We start from the raw sequence: 17,062 nt of genomic DNA, 5'->3' as shown, positions 1-17,062 counted from the left end.
AAAACTTGACCCTACATCGAAAAGAACTAGAAAAAGAACAGCAAGCAAAGCCCAGAGCTAGTAGAAGGAAGGAAATAATAAAGATCAGAGCAGAAATAAATGACATAGAGGCTAAAGAAACAATACAGAGGATCAATGAAACTAGGAGCTGGTTCTTTGAAAAGGTAAACAAGATCGATGAACCTTTAACCAGACTCACCAAGAAAAAGAGAGAGGACTCAAATAAATAAAATTAGAAACGAGAGTGGAGAAATAACAACTGACACAACAGAAATAAAAAATATTGTAAGAAAATACTATGAGGAACTGTACGCCAAAAAACTAGACAACCTAGATGAAATGGACAAATTCCTTGAAACATATAATCTTCCAAAAATTAATCTGGAAGAATCAGAAAACCTAAACAGACCAATTACAACAAATGACATTGAAAAAGTTATCAAAAAAGTCCCCAAAAAGAAAAGTCCGGGGCCTGATGGCTTCACAAGTGAATTCTACCAAATATTCAAAGAAGAACTAACTCCTATCCTTCTCAAGCTATTTCAAAAAATTCAAGAGGAAGGAAGACTTCCAAGCTCCTTTTATGAGGCAAGCATAATTCTGATTCCAAAACCAGGCAAAGACAACACAAATAAAGAAAATTATAGGCCAATATCCCTGATGAATTTAGATGCTAAAATCCTAAACAAAATATTAGCAAACCGGATCCAGCAATATATGAAAAAAATTATACACCATGATCAAGTGGGATTTATTCTTGGAAGGCAAGGCTGGTACAATATTCGCAAATCAATCAATGTGATTCACCACATAAACAAAACGAAGGAGAAAAACCACATGATAATTTCAATAGATGCAGAAAAAGCATTTGATAAAATCCAGCACCCATTCATGATCAAAACTTTCAGCAAAGTGGGAATACAGGGAATATACCTCAACATGATAAAGGCCATCTATGACAAACACACAGCCAACATCATATTCAATGGGCAAAAATTAAAAGTAATCTTCTTAAGATCAGGAACAAGGCAGGGGTGCCCCCTTTCACCACTCTTATTCAACATAGTTCTGGAAGTCCTAGCCACAGCAATCAGACAAGAAAAAGAAATAAAAGGCATCCAAATTGGAAAAGAAGAAGTAAAACTATCATTATTTGCAGATGATATGATATTGTATATAGAAAACCCTAAAGTCGCAGTCAAAAACTACTAGACCTGATAAATGAATTCAGCAAGGTGGCAGGATATAAAATTAATACTCAGAAATCAGAGGCATTTTTATACACTAACAATGAACTGTCAGAGAAATTAAGGAATCAATCCCCTTTACCATTGCAACCAAAAAAATAAAGTACCTAGGAATAAATTTAACCAGGAAGATTAAAGACTTGTACTCGGAAAATTATAAACCACTGATAAAAGAAATCAGGGAAGATACAAACAAGTGGAAGCATATACCGTGCTCATAGTTAGGAAGAATAAACATCATTAAAATGTCTATATTACCCAAAGCAATTTATGAATTCAATGCAATACCGATTAAAACACCAATGACTTACTTCAAAGATATAGCACACATATTCCAAAAATTTATATGGAACCAAAAGAGAACACGAATAGCCTCAGCAATCTTGAAAAGGAAGAATAAAGTGGGAGGTATCACACTTTCGGATATCAAGTCATATATTAAGGCCATTGTATTCAAACCAGCCTGGTACTGGCAGAAGAACAGGCATATAGATCAATGGAACAGAACTGAGAACCCAGAAATAAACCCACACTTTTATGGACAATTGATATTTGACAAAGGAGGCAAGAGCATACATTGGAGTAAAGACAGCCTCTTCAACAAATGGTGTTGGGAAAATTGGACAGCTACCTGCAAAAAAATGAAACTAGACCACCAACTTACACCACTCACAAAAATAAACTCAAAATGGTAAAAGGCTTAAATGTAAGCTGTAAAACCATAAGCATCTTAGAAGAAAACATAGGCAGTAAGCTCTCTGACGTCTCTCGCAGCAATATATTTGCTGATTTGTCTCCACAGGCAAGTGAAATAAAAGACAGGATAAACAAATGGGACTTTATCAAACTAAAAAGCTTCTGCACAGCTAAAGACAATAAGAATAGAATAAAAAGACAACTACACAGGCCCTGGCCGGTTGGCTCAGCGGTAGAGCGTCGGCCTGGCGTGCGGGGGACCCGGGTTCGATTCCCGGCCAGGGCACATAGGAGAAGCGCCCATTTGCTTCTCCACCCCCCCCTTCCTCTCTGTCTCTCTCTTCCCCTCCCGCAGCCAAGGCTCCATTGGAGCAAAGATGGCCCGAGCGCTGGGGATGGCTCCTTGGCCTCTGCCCCAGGCGCTAGAGTGGCTCTGGTCGCAGCAGAGCGTCGCCCCCTGGTGGGCAGAGCTTCGCCCCCTGGTGGGCGTGCCGGGTGGATCCCGGTCCCGGCACATGCGGGAGTCTGTCTGACTGTCTCTCCCCGTTTCCAGCTTCAGCAGAAAAAAAAAAGAAAAAGACAACTACACAATGGGAGAATATATTTGACATTGCATCTGATAAGGGGTTAATAACCAAAATTTATAAAGAACTTGTAAAACTCAATACCAGGAAGACAGACAATCCAATCCAAAAATGGGCAAAAGAAATGAATAGACACTTCTCCAAAGACGACATACAGATGGCCAATAGGCATATGAAAAAATGCTCAACATCACTAATGATTAGAGAAATGCAAATTAAAACTACAATGAGATATCACCTTATACCAGTCAGAATGGCGCTCATCAACAAAACAACACAGAATAAGTGCTGGTGAGGATGTGGAGAAAAGGGAACCCTCCTGCATGCTGGTGGGAATGCAGACTGGTGCAGCCACTGGGGAAAACAGTATGGAGATTCCTCAAGAAATTAAAACTCGAACTGCCTCTTGACCCAGCTATACCACTGTTAGGAATATACCCCAAAACACCATAGCACTGTTTGAAAAAAAGAAATGCAACCCATGTTTATGGAAGCATTGTTCACAATAGCAAAGATCTGGAAACAGCCCAAGTGGCCGTCAGAGGACGAGTGGATTAAAAAACTTTGGTACATTTATACTCTGGAATACTACTCAGCCATAAGAAATGATGATATCGGGGCCCTGGCCAGTTGGCTCAGCGGTAGAGCGTCGGCCTGGCGTGCGGGGGACCCGGGTTCAATTCCTGGCCAGGACACATAGGAGAAGCGCCCATTTGCTTCTCCACCCCCCCCTTCTTCCTCTCTGTCTCTCTCTTACCCTCCCGCAGCCAAGGCTCCACTGGAGCAAAGATGGCCCGTGCGCTGGGGATGGCTCCTTGGCCTCTGCCCCAGGCGCTAGAGTGGCTCTGGTCGCAGCAGAGCGACGCCCCGGAGGGGCAGAGCATCGCCCCCTGGTGGGCAGAGCGTCACCCCTGGTGGGCGTGCCGGGTGGATCCCGGTCGGATCCTGGTCGGGCGCATGTGGGAGTCTGTCTGACTGTCTCTCCCCGTTTCCAGCTTCAGGAAAGAAAAAAAAACAAAAAAACAAAGAAATGATGATATCAGATCATTTACAAGATGGATGGACCTTGATAACATTATACTGAGCGAAGTAAGTAAATCAGAAAAAACTAAGAACTATATGAATCCATACATAGGTGGGACATAAAAACGAGACTCAGAGACATGGACAAGAGTGTGGGGGTTACGGGGTGTGGGGGGAGGAGAGGGAGGGGGTTGGGGGAGGGGAGGGGCACGAAGAAAATCAGTTAGAAGGTGATGGAAGACAATTGGACTTTTGGCGATGGGAATGCAACATAATCAAATGTCAAAATAACCTAGAGATGTTTTCTCTCAACATATGTACCCTGATTTACCAATGTCACTCCATTAAAATTAATCAAAAATAATAAATAAAAAAAGAAAGCAAGATAGAACCATGTTGTCTACCAAAAACACACCTAGAATATAAAGACATTGATAGGTTAAAAAGAAAGGAACGGAAAAAGATATACATTATGCTAACCAATACCAACGGTAAAATAGCTGGAGTAGCTATATTAAAAAAGGTAGGCTTGAGAACGAGAATGATATCATTAGGGATGAGAGATATTGCAAAGAAGAAAAACCAAACAAACAAAAAAACAAAGCCAAGGTTGGAGGTAGAGCCTTGAACGCTCAGTTAACTGCACAGGAAAATTATAATTATTTGTCTAGTAGTCATCACTACAATGCCATAGAAAGTTTTCTAGCAACTAATAATTAAGTAGCCCAGAGTGGGATGGAAGTTCTCTCCTTGCATACTGTAGAACTGCTCTTCAATAAGAACTTAGGTTAAAACAGGTATACTCTCAAATCACTAGTTACCAAATTTGCTGATCTGTTGCTCCAATTAATCCTAAAACAAATTTTAATAGATAATTATTATTTTTCAAAAGTATCATTATAAAGTACAACTAAATATGCTGCACATTACCTGGTTTTTTCACAACAGAAACTACCAATCCTATTAGGTCCACCTCAGAACAATGTGGCTGGAAGTCTGGATTCAATAACTGCTTGAAGGGAAGGGACTCCCTTGGCTGATAAACTTGCAACAGGATTTCATCTGAAGCCTAAAAGAAAAAAAAGAATCAGCATGTGTAGATTCTATAAACTCATGCATTTACCAAATTGAAAAATGACAATGAGAAGTACATACTGGTATTTGTTGAAACCGAGTGAGTTTGGTTGCTGTTAACTGTATGTTAGCTCTTCCAGATCTATTTTTCGATTTTGATGTTGCAAGATGGTAGATTCTGTATCTCTTTCCCTCTTTTAGCAAGGAATATAAATCTGATGATGGACGCCAAATACTTAATAGAACTATTCAGATCAAGAGAAAAAAAAAAGACACAATGGAAGAATTGATAATCATTAAAATTCTTGTTTAAAAATGAATACTGAAGAAGACAAAAATCACAAAGTCAAGCATGAGAAGGATGCAATCAATGCACTGGTCTGACATGGGAGAAGGCCACACATGAAAGAATGCAGGAGACCTCAAGAAATAAGAGAGTGGCCTCTGGCAACAGGCAGCATAAGGAACAGGGACTTCAGTCCCACAGCCAAGCAAATGCATTCTGTCAAGAACTGTTGTGAGCTAGGAAGAGGATGAGCACAAGACAGTATTGCAGCCAATTGACACCTGAGTCTCAGCCTCATGACACTGAGCAAGACTCAGCCAGCTCCTCCCAGACTTTTAGGATGCAGGACTGTGAGACAACAAAGAAACTTTGCCCCAGGGCAGGAAAGGCCAGTGACCCAAGCAGGTGGAGGGGGGGGGAGGCCTAAAAGCCCTTTTCTGTCATAGATTTCCATATGGATTTGGTCTCTTCCCAATGAACCAGCTGGAAAAATTAATTTAGTTAAAATTGCTCACCCTTAGTCTTCATTGGACACTAAAGCCACTGTCACACTAAACTCAGTAACTTGACCCCAGGAAATCTCCTTCTTGGTCCCAAGCTGAGCCTGAATGAGGGATGCGGTCCAGGCCAGATTCCAGTGTCTGTGGAGACCAGGCACCCTGAGCTTATCAGGGGCGAAGGTGAGACCCATGGCACCTGCTCTGTCCTGCCCCACTCTGCTGCAACCCAGAGGCTGCCTTAGGACAAGACCCAGTGGACTCAGGCTCCTTCTCTTCTGCTTAGTAGAAAAATTTGGTCACGAGTCCTAAAGGTCCACACAGCTAGTAAAAACATTCACTTCTGTGTGCTAAGGCACATTGCTTTGATTTTTTTTTTTTTCAGGTGAGAGCAAGGGGAGATAGACAGACTCCCGCACGCAAACCCAACAGGGATCCACCCAGCAAACCCCGTCTGGGGCTGCTGCTCAAATCAACCGAGCTGTCCTCAGTGTCTGGGGCCATGCTCAAACCAATTCACTGGCTGAGAGGGGAAGAGGGACAGAAGGGGAGAAGCAGATGGTCACTTCTCATGTGTGCCCTGACCTGGAATTGAACCTGGGACGTCCATATACTGGGCTGAAACTCTATCTACTGAGCAACCGACCAGAACGTCCTTTGATTTTGATATTTTGGAAATTTCAGTGGTTACAAAGGACTGAAACTACAGCTGTCTTTTGGGGGCCACTTTGGCGAATGTGAAAACAGAGATGTGAGACTAGAGAAAACGTCAAGAGAGAGACAGGAGGGAACAGAATGACCAAAAGGAAGAAAGCTGGGAATGGATGGGAAAGGAGCTGGGTGACCACAGGATCTCATTCAGTGCTCCTGTCCTTTACTGATCTGCTACAGAAACCAGTTCTCCTGGAAATCCCAAAGCTGCTGGCTGGGCATTTATTTGTTCCTGCAGTTTCTTTTCTAAGTTCTCAGGGAGGGATGATGTGGGTTATGCTGGTTTCCAAGTGGAAGCAAGTTTGGAGCCTCGCTGGCTCCTGTGGAGATCCCCGAGGGGTAGAGAAATGCACAAAAGTGCTGGGGCATGCGTAACTTTGTTAAAAATTTATACTATGTCTGACCTGTGGTGGTTCAGTGGATGAAGTGTTGGCCTAGAATGCTGAGGTTGCTGGTTCAAAACCCCGGGCTTGCCTGGTCAAGGCACATACAGAAAGCAACTGTTGAGTTGATGCTTCCCACTCCCTCCTTCTTTCTCTCTCTCTCCTCTCTCTAAAATAAAATCTTTTAAAAAATTTATACTAAATGAGAAATAATTTTTCTATCTAAAAAATGAACAATAATAACTAAGATCTAAGGACTCTAGCACTGAAATAATTTTATTAATATGATAATACTTTAACTTAAAACTGGTAAAAACAAAAAGTTTACATACTGACCTGAATCTTTTTCTTTTTTCTTATAACTTATGATACGCAACTTCCACACAGGTATAACGTCCCGTGATAACATTTGCTCCCCTTTCTCAGCAGACTCCACAGACTTCTGGAATTCCAGCTGGATTTGCGCCTGCTTCTTATCATTCAACATCTGTCTGTGATTATTCAAGGCTCTTAACTGCTCTTCACTAAAACAACCCTGTGATCATTTAAGATATGAAGGCAGATATGGTTGGAATAAAAATCCAAATAAAAACAAACACCTCATCTATTGTAAATGAATCACTTTAAATGGGCATAAACTATAACAGAGTTAACTATAAGGGAGTGACAACATAAAAATTGAGATTAATGTACTCAGCTTATTACATAACAAATATGATCTGGCATCTTAAACTTTGTGACAAATTTCTCTACAGCCAAAACAAACCCTCCTTATAAATGTACCCTAATAATCATATCTATTAACATTGATGGCATTATAAATGGCTACCACCTGAAAGCTCATTCTATGTGAGAAATAGATCTTTGGGGGCTTTTCCCCTCTTTTCTTCTCCCCTCACATCTGCCCTCTCCACCTCCCCCTGCTCGGCTTCCTTACCCCCGTCTCATTGAGTTTCCTCATCCTAAGGGAAAAAAAGAAATAGATCTCTGTGTGGTAAACATGCTAATTCATTTATCTGTATAATAACCTTGTGAGGTTGGTACTATATTGCTTCCAGGTTAAGATGAAACTGAGGTGCAGAGAGAATAAATAATTGCAGAGGTACATATATAGCATTGGCTTAAGAACTCTCATTCTCAGCCCCTGTAGTGTAATTTCATGAACTCGCTGGATCAGGAGATACAAGTTAAAACAGACATATACTATAAGCACTTCTCCCCCGCACTTCTCTCCCACTCACTTCACTAAACTGCTGTCTGTACTTCTTGGGAATCTCACCAAGTGTAACAAGAATGAATGAATGAATGAACAAAAAATAAAATCAAATAAAACAGAAACTGTAATTTGCTGCTGACTGACAAATCTTAATCCGCTGACCTACACAGGGGAGATTTAAACTCTCTATACCCTGAAAAGGGCTAAAAATATACACAGTATTTGAACATGAATTAAAAAGAAATCTGTGATTTCCAAAGTCCCACAACATTCAGCATTGCCACTGACAACATCCTTTCACAGAGTATTTTAGAAATTGATGGTTATTTTCCCCTCCAAGGTTTACAGTGATAACTTTGTCTGAGTGAAATCTCAGAATTACAAACTCAGAATCTTGGAGATAAGCCCTTGATAAAAGGTAGAAAGAAAGCCTCAGAGATGAATCACTTGTCCAGCTACAAAGTGGCAGGACCAGGTCTAGACTCTCTAGGTCTTTCAACTCTCATTCTGCTCATTACTTCTTCCTTATAAATAAATTCTATAAAAAGATACATTCAAGACTAGTAAATATTTCATTCAATTTTGTGGATGAAATTAAAACTATCTTCATGATGACGCAGAAAAAGCATATGCTTCAATATATGATATATAAGAATTATAAGCGATAGAGGTGAATTATGTTTCAGAAAAGCAAAACAAAGCCTCAACTCACAGACTTGTACTCACAGGCTTTCCGACCAGACTCACTTTTCACTGGGAGAATCTGAGTTGTGCCATTTGGGAATATGAGGGGGGAACTGTATTCAGAATAACACTGCTTACTCTCTTAGTGAAATAGTATTTATTTTGTAGCCCTGTTATTTAAGAAATTTAAGGTATATACAAATAAATGAGATTAATCAATAAACAAACAATAGCTTCCTAAAATTTCTCACCTCCTTCCTATCTAGCAAACTATTCCTCACATTAATTAGATACCCAGGTGTCTAAAAATTTAGGAGGTAGCTTACTTTAATATATGAAATGATGTCCTAATAACAGCAATTAACATTTATAGGGAACATCAAAACAGTACACTTTTACACATATTATCTAATTGATCCTAAAACAACTTATTTTACAGCCATTTCATGCCCACTTTGCTTGGCTGAGAAATGGCAGAGGCATGCGATTTCTGTCAGTTTCGTGCTTCTGCACTTCTCCATTTAAGTCCCTTGAAGGTAGAGAATTGTGAAACAGACTCTAAGTAGGATCTGAGAGAGCTGAGAACATGGAAACTAAGATACTGCTGTGAAGACACTTGTTTTATCTTAAATGTACACAAGTTTTATCTGCATTTTAAGTCACACTTATTTAATATATAAAACTATTTAATGCTCTTATCTTCTATCTGATACAGAATCAAAAATGTACTCCTGTGGTCTGGCTCATCACTGCAGACCCTGGACATGCACATGTCCCCTTTGAGAAACAGCATTTCAACCCACTGCTTCCCATGACGGCAGGGAGAACCCACACCTTCCACATCAAAGCTCGCTGCACGCCCCTTCCTCTCACCTCAAGGGAAGCAGGGTCTGGCGCGGCCCGCACTGCTTCATAGAGCTCTGCGCCGCCCTGCAGAGCACAGACTTGCTGTCTAGTTAGTGTACACGATGCTGCACTCTGTTTTGTAATATTTTCTAGAAAAATAAAAAGCATCACCAATTAACTAAACCATGAGGTTAACAATGCTGAAAGCAAGACAACCAAGGAAAAACTCACATAGAATGGAGGTTAAGAAATAAGAAACCAGTTATCTGCCAAAAGTTTTCTAGGAAAATGTGAAGCAGCTGTATTCATGGTTCAAAAAATCATCAAAGAGTTTATTTTATCAGAGTAATTTGTAAGTTAAGTAAATAATTTCATGATTCACTTAATCATGAAAAAAGCAAGAGCTAGTAATATGTTTAAGCAAATCAAATTTTGAGTCTAATTTTCTGCAGATTTATATAGAACATGAAGTTAAATACTATAGAAAATTATGAAGAAAAGCAGAACATAAAGTTTTCAGCAATAAAAAAGTAAATTTCATGTCTTGTAAGCAAAAAAAACACTACCATTTTTACTATTAAAATTGATGTCATATGAAGAACAAGTTCTAACTGCAAGTATAATAACATAAAACCCAACAACCACAACAACAAAAAGGAAAAGTTATAAAATAAAGGTAAGGACATTGAAGAAAGAGGATATCAATGGCTTAGGGAAAAAGAATCTTTTGAGTGTTTTTGTTGTTGAATGTATTTGACATGTAACACTGTAAATCTAAAGTATACAACATGTGACTGACACATCTGTCGATTGTAATATGACTGCCTTTGTATGGCTATTTATCACATTGGATAACTGCAGTACAACATTGTTCTTTATGTTCACTATACAGCGCATTAGATATCTGGCTTATTGACTACTCATTGCAACTTTGTACCTTAAACACCATCAGTATTACCCCTCGACCCCATCCTCTGGTAACCACCATTATACTCTCTTCTTTTTACAAGGTTGCCTTCTGTATACTTCACATATAAGTGATATCATACAGGACTTGTCTATAGGAAAATAACTGGATAGTTCTTTCCCTTTCCCTCACTACTATTCTTTCTCTAACATTGAGAACAGTACACTAAATGCTTTAGTACTGGAGTTCTTTTTTTTTTTTTTTTTTTGGTGACAGAGACAGAGAAGGACAGACAGGCAGGAAGGGAAGGGAGAGAGGTGAGAAGCATCAATTCTTCGTTGCAGCTCCTTAGTCTCCTTAGTTGTCCATTGATTGCTTTCTCATGTGTGCTTTGACCAGGGGGCTACAGCAGAGCGAGTGACCTTTTGCTCAAGCCAGCGACCTCTGGGCTCAAGCCAGTGAGCACATGCTCAAGCCCATGACCTTGGGGTTTTGAACCTTGGTCCTCTGCGTCCCAGTCCGACGCTCTATCCACTGTGCTACCACTTGGTCAGGCAGTTCTGGAGCTTAAGAGACACTTTACTTCAGACTTCTGAGCAGTAGTATGGGCAGGTCATGTATTTATTATTGCCTAAGACAATTACAAGTATCTAAAAGCTCAGTGTGTTGAATAAAGATGTAATAATTTGGGATCAGTTCAATGCTTGTCTGTATATTTATGTAATAACAGTAAAAAAAAAAAAACAGAAAAAATTTCATTCAGAATTAGAAAAAATCCTATTACTTAAAATAAAAGCAAGTCATCTAATTAAAATTTTAATTAGAAGCTTCTAAAACTTCTAATTTAAAAAAAACTTGTTTTCATATAGATAAACTTGTGATATACAACTTATTTTACCTTCACGCTCTTCGTATTCCACTTGAATTTTAGTGAGTAAGGCTTCCAGTTTCCTTTGTTGGGCATCTGCATGTTTTGCTGCTTCCTTTTCTTCTTCTCTTTCATTGCGAAATATGTATAATCCAGATGACGTCTTCTCCACCCACTATAGTAAAGAATCAAACAGAAATCTGGGGTAAGGAGAAAGCATTCAACTTAACTGTCTCAAAAGAGAAATATAGACTAAGTTTCAAGGGTATGTCGTACCTGCATAAGGTATGTTCTTTCAATAACTACATCAATACAACCAACCTTTCCTCCATCACTGAAAAGGGATGACAAGGGGAGAGGAAAAGGTCTAGGGTCCGGAGAGAATCCAAGCTTGGCATACCAGCAAGCAGGCCGGGTACTGTTAGCAGAAATCTGGACAAATTAAGAAATACATCAATTTTTAGGTTAAGTAAATATATTTAATTCTCAATTTTTATTCATTTAGGACTGCTTTAAAGATTCACTTTAAAAAGTGTCGTGAAGGTAGTAATAAGGAAGTGACTAAGTAGCCCTGGCCAGTGGTGCAGTGGACAGAGTGATGTCCCAGAGAGCTGAGGTCACTGGTTCAAGCCCCAGTCAGGGCACACATGAGAAGCAATCAATGGCACAACTAAGTGGAACAACAAGTTGATGCTCTCTCTCTCAAAAAAGAAAAAAAAAAGTGAATGAGTAGAAAAATTACATGAAAGTAAAACTATTTTCAAAACATAGTATCTTAAAAAAATGTTCAAAACAGACTCATAGATACAAGGAACAAACTGATGGGTTGACAGAACTGATGATCGCCAGATGGGAGGGAGGGGTTTGGGGAGTTGGTAAAAAAGGTTAAGGGACTGAGAAGTGCAGATTGGTAGTTACAGAACAGTCACGGGGAACACAGTCAATAATATAATAACTCTGTATAGTGTCAGGTGGGTACTGGAAATATCAGGGGGACCACTTCGTAAGGAATCTGATTGTCTAATCATCATGCTGTAAAAAAAGAGATTTAGTCATGGAAAGAGGAAAACTTATTGCACAATGGCCAGAGAATACAGAGCAGGGTTAAGGGAGGCTTTTTATTTTTTCCTTTTCAGGTTGAGGAAGACCTGTCAGTGTTTAAAAGCTGAGGAGGACGGGTGCTGCCAACAGACGAGCAGGCTGGTGAGGACAACGCTCCAACGCTGATTGTGGTGTCAGTGTCAGTGCGTGAATTGCATGGTGTATGAATTATCTCTCTCAATAAAGCTGTTTTTTAAAAAAAGAAAAAATTGTTCTTACTGCTATAAAGTCTTAATATTATGTGACTAAAGACACATTTTTTTTTCACTGCACTATGACTGCACTTCACGGATACTGTGTATTTTACAAACTGAAGCTTGGTGGCAACCCTGCATCGAGCAAGTCTACTTGGCACCATTTTTCCAACAGCACTGGTTTGCTTAGTGTCTCTGTTACATTTTGGTAATTCTTACAGTTATTTCAAACTTTTTCATTTTTTTTTCAAACTTTTTCATTTTTATTAAATATATTATGGTGATCTGTGATCAGCGATTTTTGAGAAATCATTTGTGAAAGGAACAGTCAATCCACATGGCAAACTTCATTGTTGTCTCACTTTAAGAAACTGTCACATCCGCCCCAACCTTCTGCAGTTAGCTCTTGATCTGTCAGCAGCCATCAAATGTCGAGGCAGGACTCTCAGCAGCAAAAAGATTTATTAAAGGCTTGATAGTGAGCAATTTTTAGCACTCAAGTATTTTTAAATTAAGGTATATACATTGCTTTTTAGACATTATGCTATCGCACACTTAATAGACGACGTAGTGATTTTCAACCAGCACGCCACAAGAATTTCTAAAACATGAAATACATGACTATTTAGTCAGGGGCACTGACCTTTTTATCCCTTAGATTGTTAAACAAAAAAATAACAACAGCCAATACAACAATAGCCATCCAGTGTGAATGAAATCAAAATTATGCCTATTTTTTATAAAAGCAACAAAAACTACATTTTTGATGTGCTGCAGGATTTTAGTAATTAGTTTATATGCCATGAAATGAATAAGGTTGAAAATTGCTGGGCTACAATATAGTATAAACATAACTTCTTTGCAATGGGAAACCAAAATATTCGTGTGACCTGCTTTATTGAGATAATCGCTTTACTGAGGTGGTCTGGAACTGAACCCGTAATACACAGGAAGTATGTCTGTATTTAAAAATTAATAAAACAAACTTCAATTTAAACATGATAGATTAAAATATACTTATTTACCTAGGGTCCTTCAAGAAAACCTGTAAGGACAAAGAGAACTAGAGAGGACAGTAGATGAAATATTACCAAAACCTTGGAAGTTAAAATTTGTTGAACAAGTGGTAAATAACAAAGCAGCTGAAGAATAATTACAGTTCACAAAAAAAGCAAACATTCATAGAGCACTACTGTGGTGTCACATATTAGCATTAAATCTTCACAACAGCCCTAAGACTTATTCCCATTTTACAGGTGACAAATCCAAAGTATAAGGGAAATTACAAAAACCTACCCAAAGTTACTCAGCTAGCAAACTTGTTGTTATAAAGCGAGTATAAAACAAAATAACTTAAGGAAACTGAAGGCAACAGATATCTGTGCAGGCAGGAGCTGAAACAGGAGTGGTTGAGATTCTGTATGGAGGTAATTAAGACTGCAGATACCAAGCAACGCAGTGACTGTTCTTCCCTCCTCTAGGTTCAAAAAGAACCCAGAAGAGTTTACATTTTGATGAGGTTAAACCACACACATCCTGGACTATGGACCACCAGGCAGAAGTAGCTAGGGTACAAGTGAGATGCTGGATTGAAAACAAAAATGCAAATGAAAATCCTCATGCTGAAAAGGAATCCCCCCTAATTTTCTTTCTCTCAGAACAATCACTGATAGTAGAGGGTCCCCTAATGAAAAAAAAATCAAGTACCTGTCTTACTATCCTACAAGCTGACAAGCCCCACCCCACAGACCTTCTAATCAGCTCATTCGTGCCCTGCTCTTCAAGAGGAAAGAACAGCTAACAATCACCAATTGAGGAAAGTATCCAATCTGAGACCCAAACAAAATAAGAGGTTCTCATAGGGGGGAAAAAATGCAGGAAGCAAAAAAATACTGAAATAAATTAAAATCTTAATAAATTCAGAAAGATGAGAAGATATGTAGCTATAAAACAAGAACCAGATGTCATAAAAAAAAAAAAAGAAAACATTTAGGGAATAATAAAGTTCTCTTAAAAATTAAATACCAGTATTATGAATTGGCAAAAATTCACTTTAGGAATTAAAGGTTTTTTAAGAACTAGAAATTGGGTGGTAGGGTAGAAAAACAACAGAATGGAAGACAGGAAGAAAAACACAAGAAGATTAGAGGAGAGAAGACACAGCACATGAACAGGCAATGAGATTTGCATGAATAGGGGGCCAGGCAGGGTCACAGCAGTGACTGGTATGGGGGGGGGGGGGCATAAGCATTACGCAGTCATGTGTTCCTGAATGACAGGGATATGTTCTGAGAAGTGTGTCTGAGGAATCTGCCACTTATACTAAGATTATCAGAACCTTTTCAAGAAAAAGAATATTCTTAACAGGCATAAGTATATTTAAAATTCTAAATGAAAAACCTTTCTAGAATTTAACTGAATCAGTGACTGATTTTTATCAAGAGTGTGCATTAATTTAACTTACCTTCAACATAAGGGATTCAGGGGCTTCCAGAGGTGCACAGGCATTGGGAGAGCCCACCAGCTCTGCTCCATGAGTGATGATCTTCTGGCCGACAGCCAGTCTACCTCTCTGCACGAGAGCTGAGAGGGGAGCGTCTAGCTGGGCCTTCACAGCGTACCATCCATCTGTCAGCTCCACAGTGGCCGCTTTGCCGGTATCCACACCACTAGTTTTACTGCTAGAAGTTTCAGGTAGACTTGTATTTGGTGAAAGTATTTCAGAAACACAGAGAACAAGAGTTTTTGCAGCTGTGTCATCCCTTTCCATTATCTTTTTAAGAGCCGATCTTCGACTTCTATCAATTTCTATATCATATCTAAAAAGAAAAAGAAAAATTTATTATTTTAGCAGTTTGGAATCTACAATTTCAATGTAAATATAGTCACCAAATAATTGAAAATAAAAATTTAATGCCTTTACTGAATACTGAGCCAGAAGAAAATTTAAAATTTGGTAGCTAGCAATATATTTTTATTCCATTAAAATGTCAATTAAACATTAACCCCCCAAAATGCAAAAACACGTTATTAGCAATCCTCAAATAGTGGACCAACTTGGTTATTGTTGGTTATATATAACTTGGTTATATATGCCAAGAAGTGAAGGATGGGGTGGGGAAAGAGGGAAGCAAGAGGCATACGAATGTATGCTTCTCTTCAGTAGGTCTGGGTCACAGAGAAATGCTCTATATAACTGAACAGTAATGTGGGATGGCAACTGTCATAGCCAGCTGGCTAGTGTACCTAGGACATGCAGTCACAGACTGCACAGAAGTCTGAAGAATACCACAGGATGCAAATACATAACATAATACTTTAAACTCACCTGTACTTTAGTTGCAGAAGTACCCTTTCTGGGAGTAGGCATCTATTAGCAAACTCCTTAGGGAAGGCAAATTCCATAGCTGCCAGTTTCCATATAATCCATCTATAGTGGTTATAAACCCAAACTCTAGAAATAAGCTTTGGGTCCACACCAGGGGTGTCACAAAGAGCCCTGCACAAAGAAAGGTAAAATAATATAGTAAAAAATATAGTAGATAATATTAAATTCAATAATGACAACTAGGCCCTGGCCAGATGGCTCAGTTGGTTAGAGCATCGTCCAGAAGCACACAGGTTGCCGGTTCAATCTTCAGTCAGGGCACATGCAGGAACAGACTGAAATTCCTGTCTGTCTGTCTGTCTGTCTCTCTCCTTTCCTCTCTCGCTTAAAAAAAAATCAATGAAAAAAAAAATAACCACAACTATTCTTTGCAAAAATTTATACACAAGATCATTCAATAATTTTTGAGTTAATGTATAATCAATAAGCAATATAATTTTAGAAAATGATTTGACATGGATCAAAATATACTAATAAAATTCATTTAACATATTAAGTCTGTTAAAATTATTTCAACTGGAAGCTCCTTAATTTAAAATAATTATATTTGAGATTTTTCTTATTAAAGAGATTGTTTCTCAAATCACATAAAGAACTACCTTCTCTAGTCCTGGTGTGCCTCTCTGTTCTTCCTTTCCATTCTCACTCTTAGTACGAAGGAAGCAGAGATAATTAAAGGGAACTTTCATAAGCTTCCACCCTCACATATACCAACCCATCAGCACCTACACCCTTTACTTGGCCTTTTCTTGCCTTTTGTACACAAGCTCCCAACCATTCTTGCCTGCTCAGGGGTACTGACCAAGAAAATGCCTCCTCTCATCCCTGCATCATCAATTTTATAACCCTCTCTTGGATGATTTCCAGCAGCATAAAAAATAGTTTTTCTACCTTAAAACAAACACACACAACCAAACAAACACACCCTCTGATCCCACTTCTATCCCCAGATATGGGCCTTTCCTCTGCTTCTCTTCTTGACAATGCGTGCAAGAACGACAACATCTCTCTCTCCAATTCTTCTTCTGCCAATATTCTTTTATTGTATTCTGATCACGTTTCTGTCCCACCAAATGACTATTTTATCTAGATTAGTAGTGACCTCCATACTGATAAACCCTGCCATCAATTCTCAGTTCCCATCTTACTTTAACCATCAGTAGCACTGACAGAGCAGGTCACTCTATTCCCTGAAGCTCCACCTTCACTTGGCTTGCAACATGCCACACTCTGACATTTATTTCAAATTTGTGGCTGTTCTTTCTAAATCTCTTTTTCATAGCTTTAAATTTCATTTATATCCTGAAAACTCTGAAACTGACTTCTTTGGTTTATACTTTAAGAACTCCCAACTGCC

At 38.9% G+C, this 17,062-nt stretch overlaps 1 protein-coding gene across 1 annotated transcript in view; it reads right to left on the bottom strand.

Moving 5' to 3' along the window:
• Window positions 1-17,062, bottom strand: part of BRCA2 (BRCA2 DNA repair associated) — a 72,096-nt gene that overhangs the window by 17,226 nt on the left and 37,808 nt on the right. The window contains exons 17-24 of the mRNA XM_066369106.1: window positions 15,646-15,816; window positions 14,782-15,136; window positions 11,299-11,454; window positions 11,053-11,197; window positions 9,275-9,396; window positions 6,838-7,036; window positions 4,706-4,869; window positions 4,481-4,619 (exon numbers count right to left, since the gene is read on the bottom strand). Of these exons, the coding sequence (XP_066225203.1) occupies window positions 4,481-4,619; window positions 4,706-4,869; window positions 6,838-7,036; window positions 9,275-9,396; window positions 11,053-11,197; window positions 11,299-11,454; window positions 14,782-15,136; window positions 15,646-15,816 (1,451 nt within the window). The remainder of the gene's footprint in view (window positions 1-4,480; window positions 4,620-4,705; window positions 4,870-6,837; window positions 7,037-9,274; window positions 9,397-11,052; window positions 11,198-11,298; window positions 11,455-14,781; window positions 15,137-15,645; window positions 15,817-17,062) is intronic.

Source organism: Saccopteryx leptura, chromosome 2, assembly GCF_036850995.1.
Source record: "Saccopteryx leptura isolate mSacLep1 chromosome 2, mSacLep1_pri_phased_curated, whole genome shotgun sequence".
Taxonomy (NCBI): Eukaryota; Metazoa; Chordata; class Mammalia; order Chiroptera; family Emballonuridae; genus Saccopteryx; species Saccopteryx leptura.
Note: the sequence above shows the minus strand (reverse complement) of the source record. Positions and strands in the feature narration are given on the sequence as shown.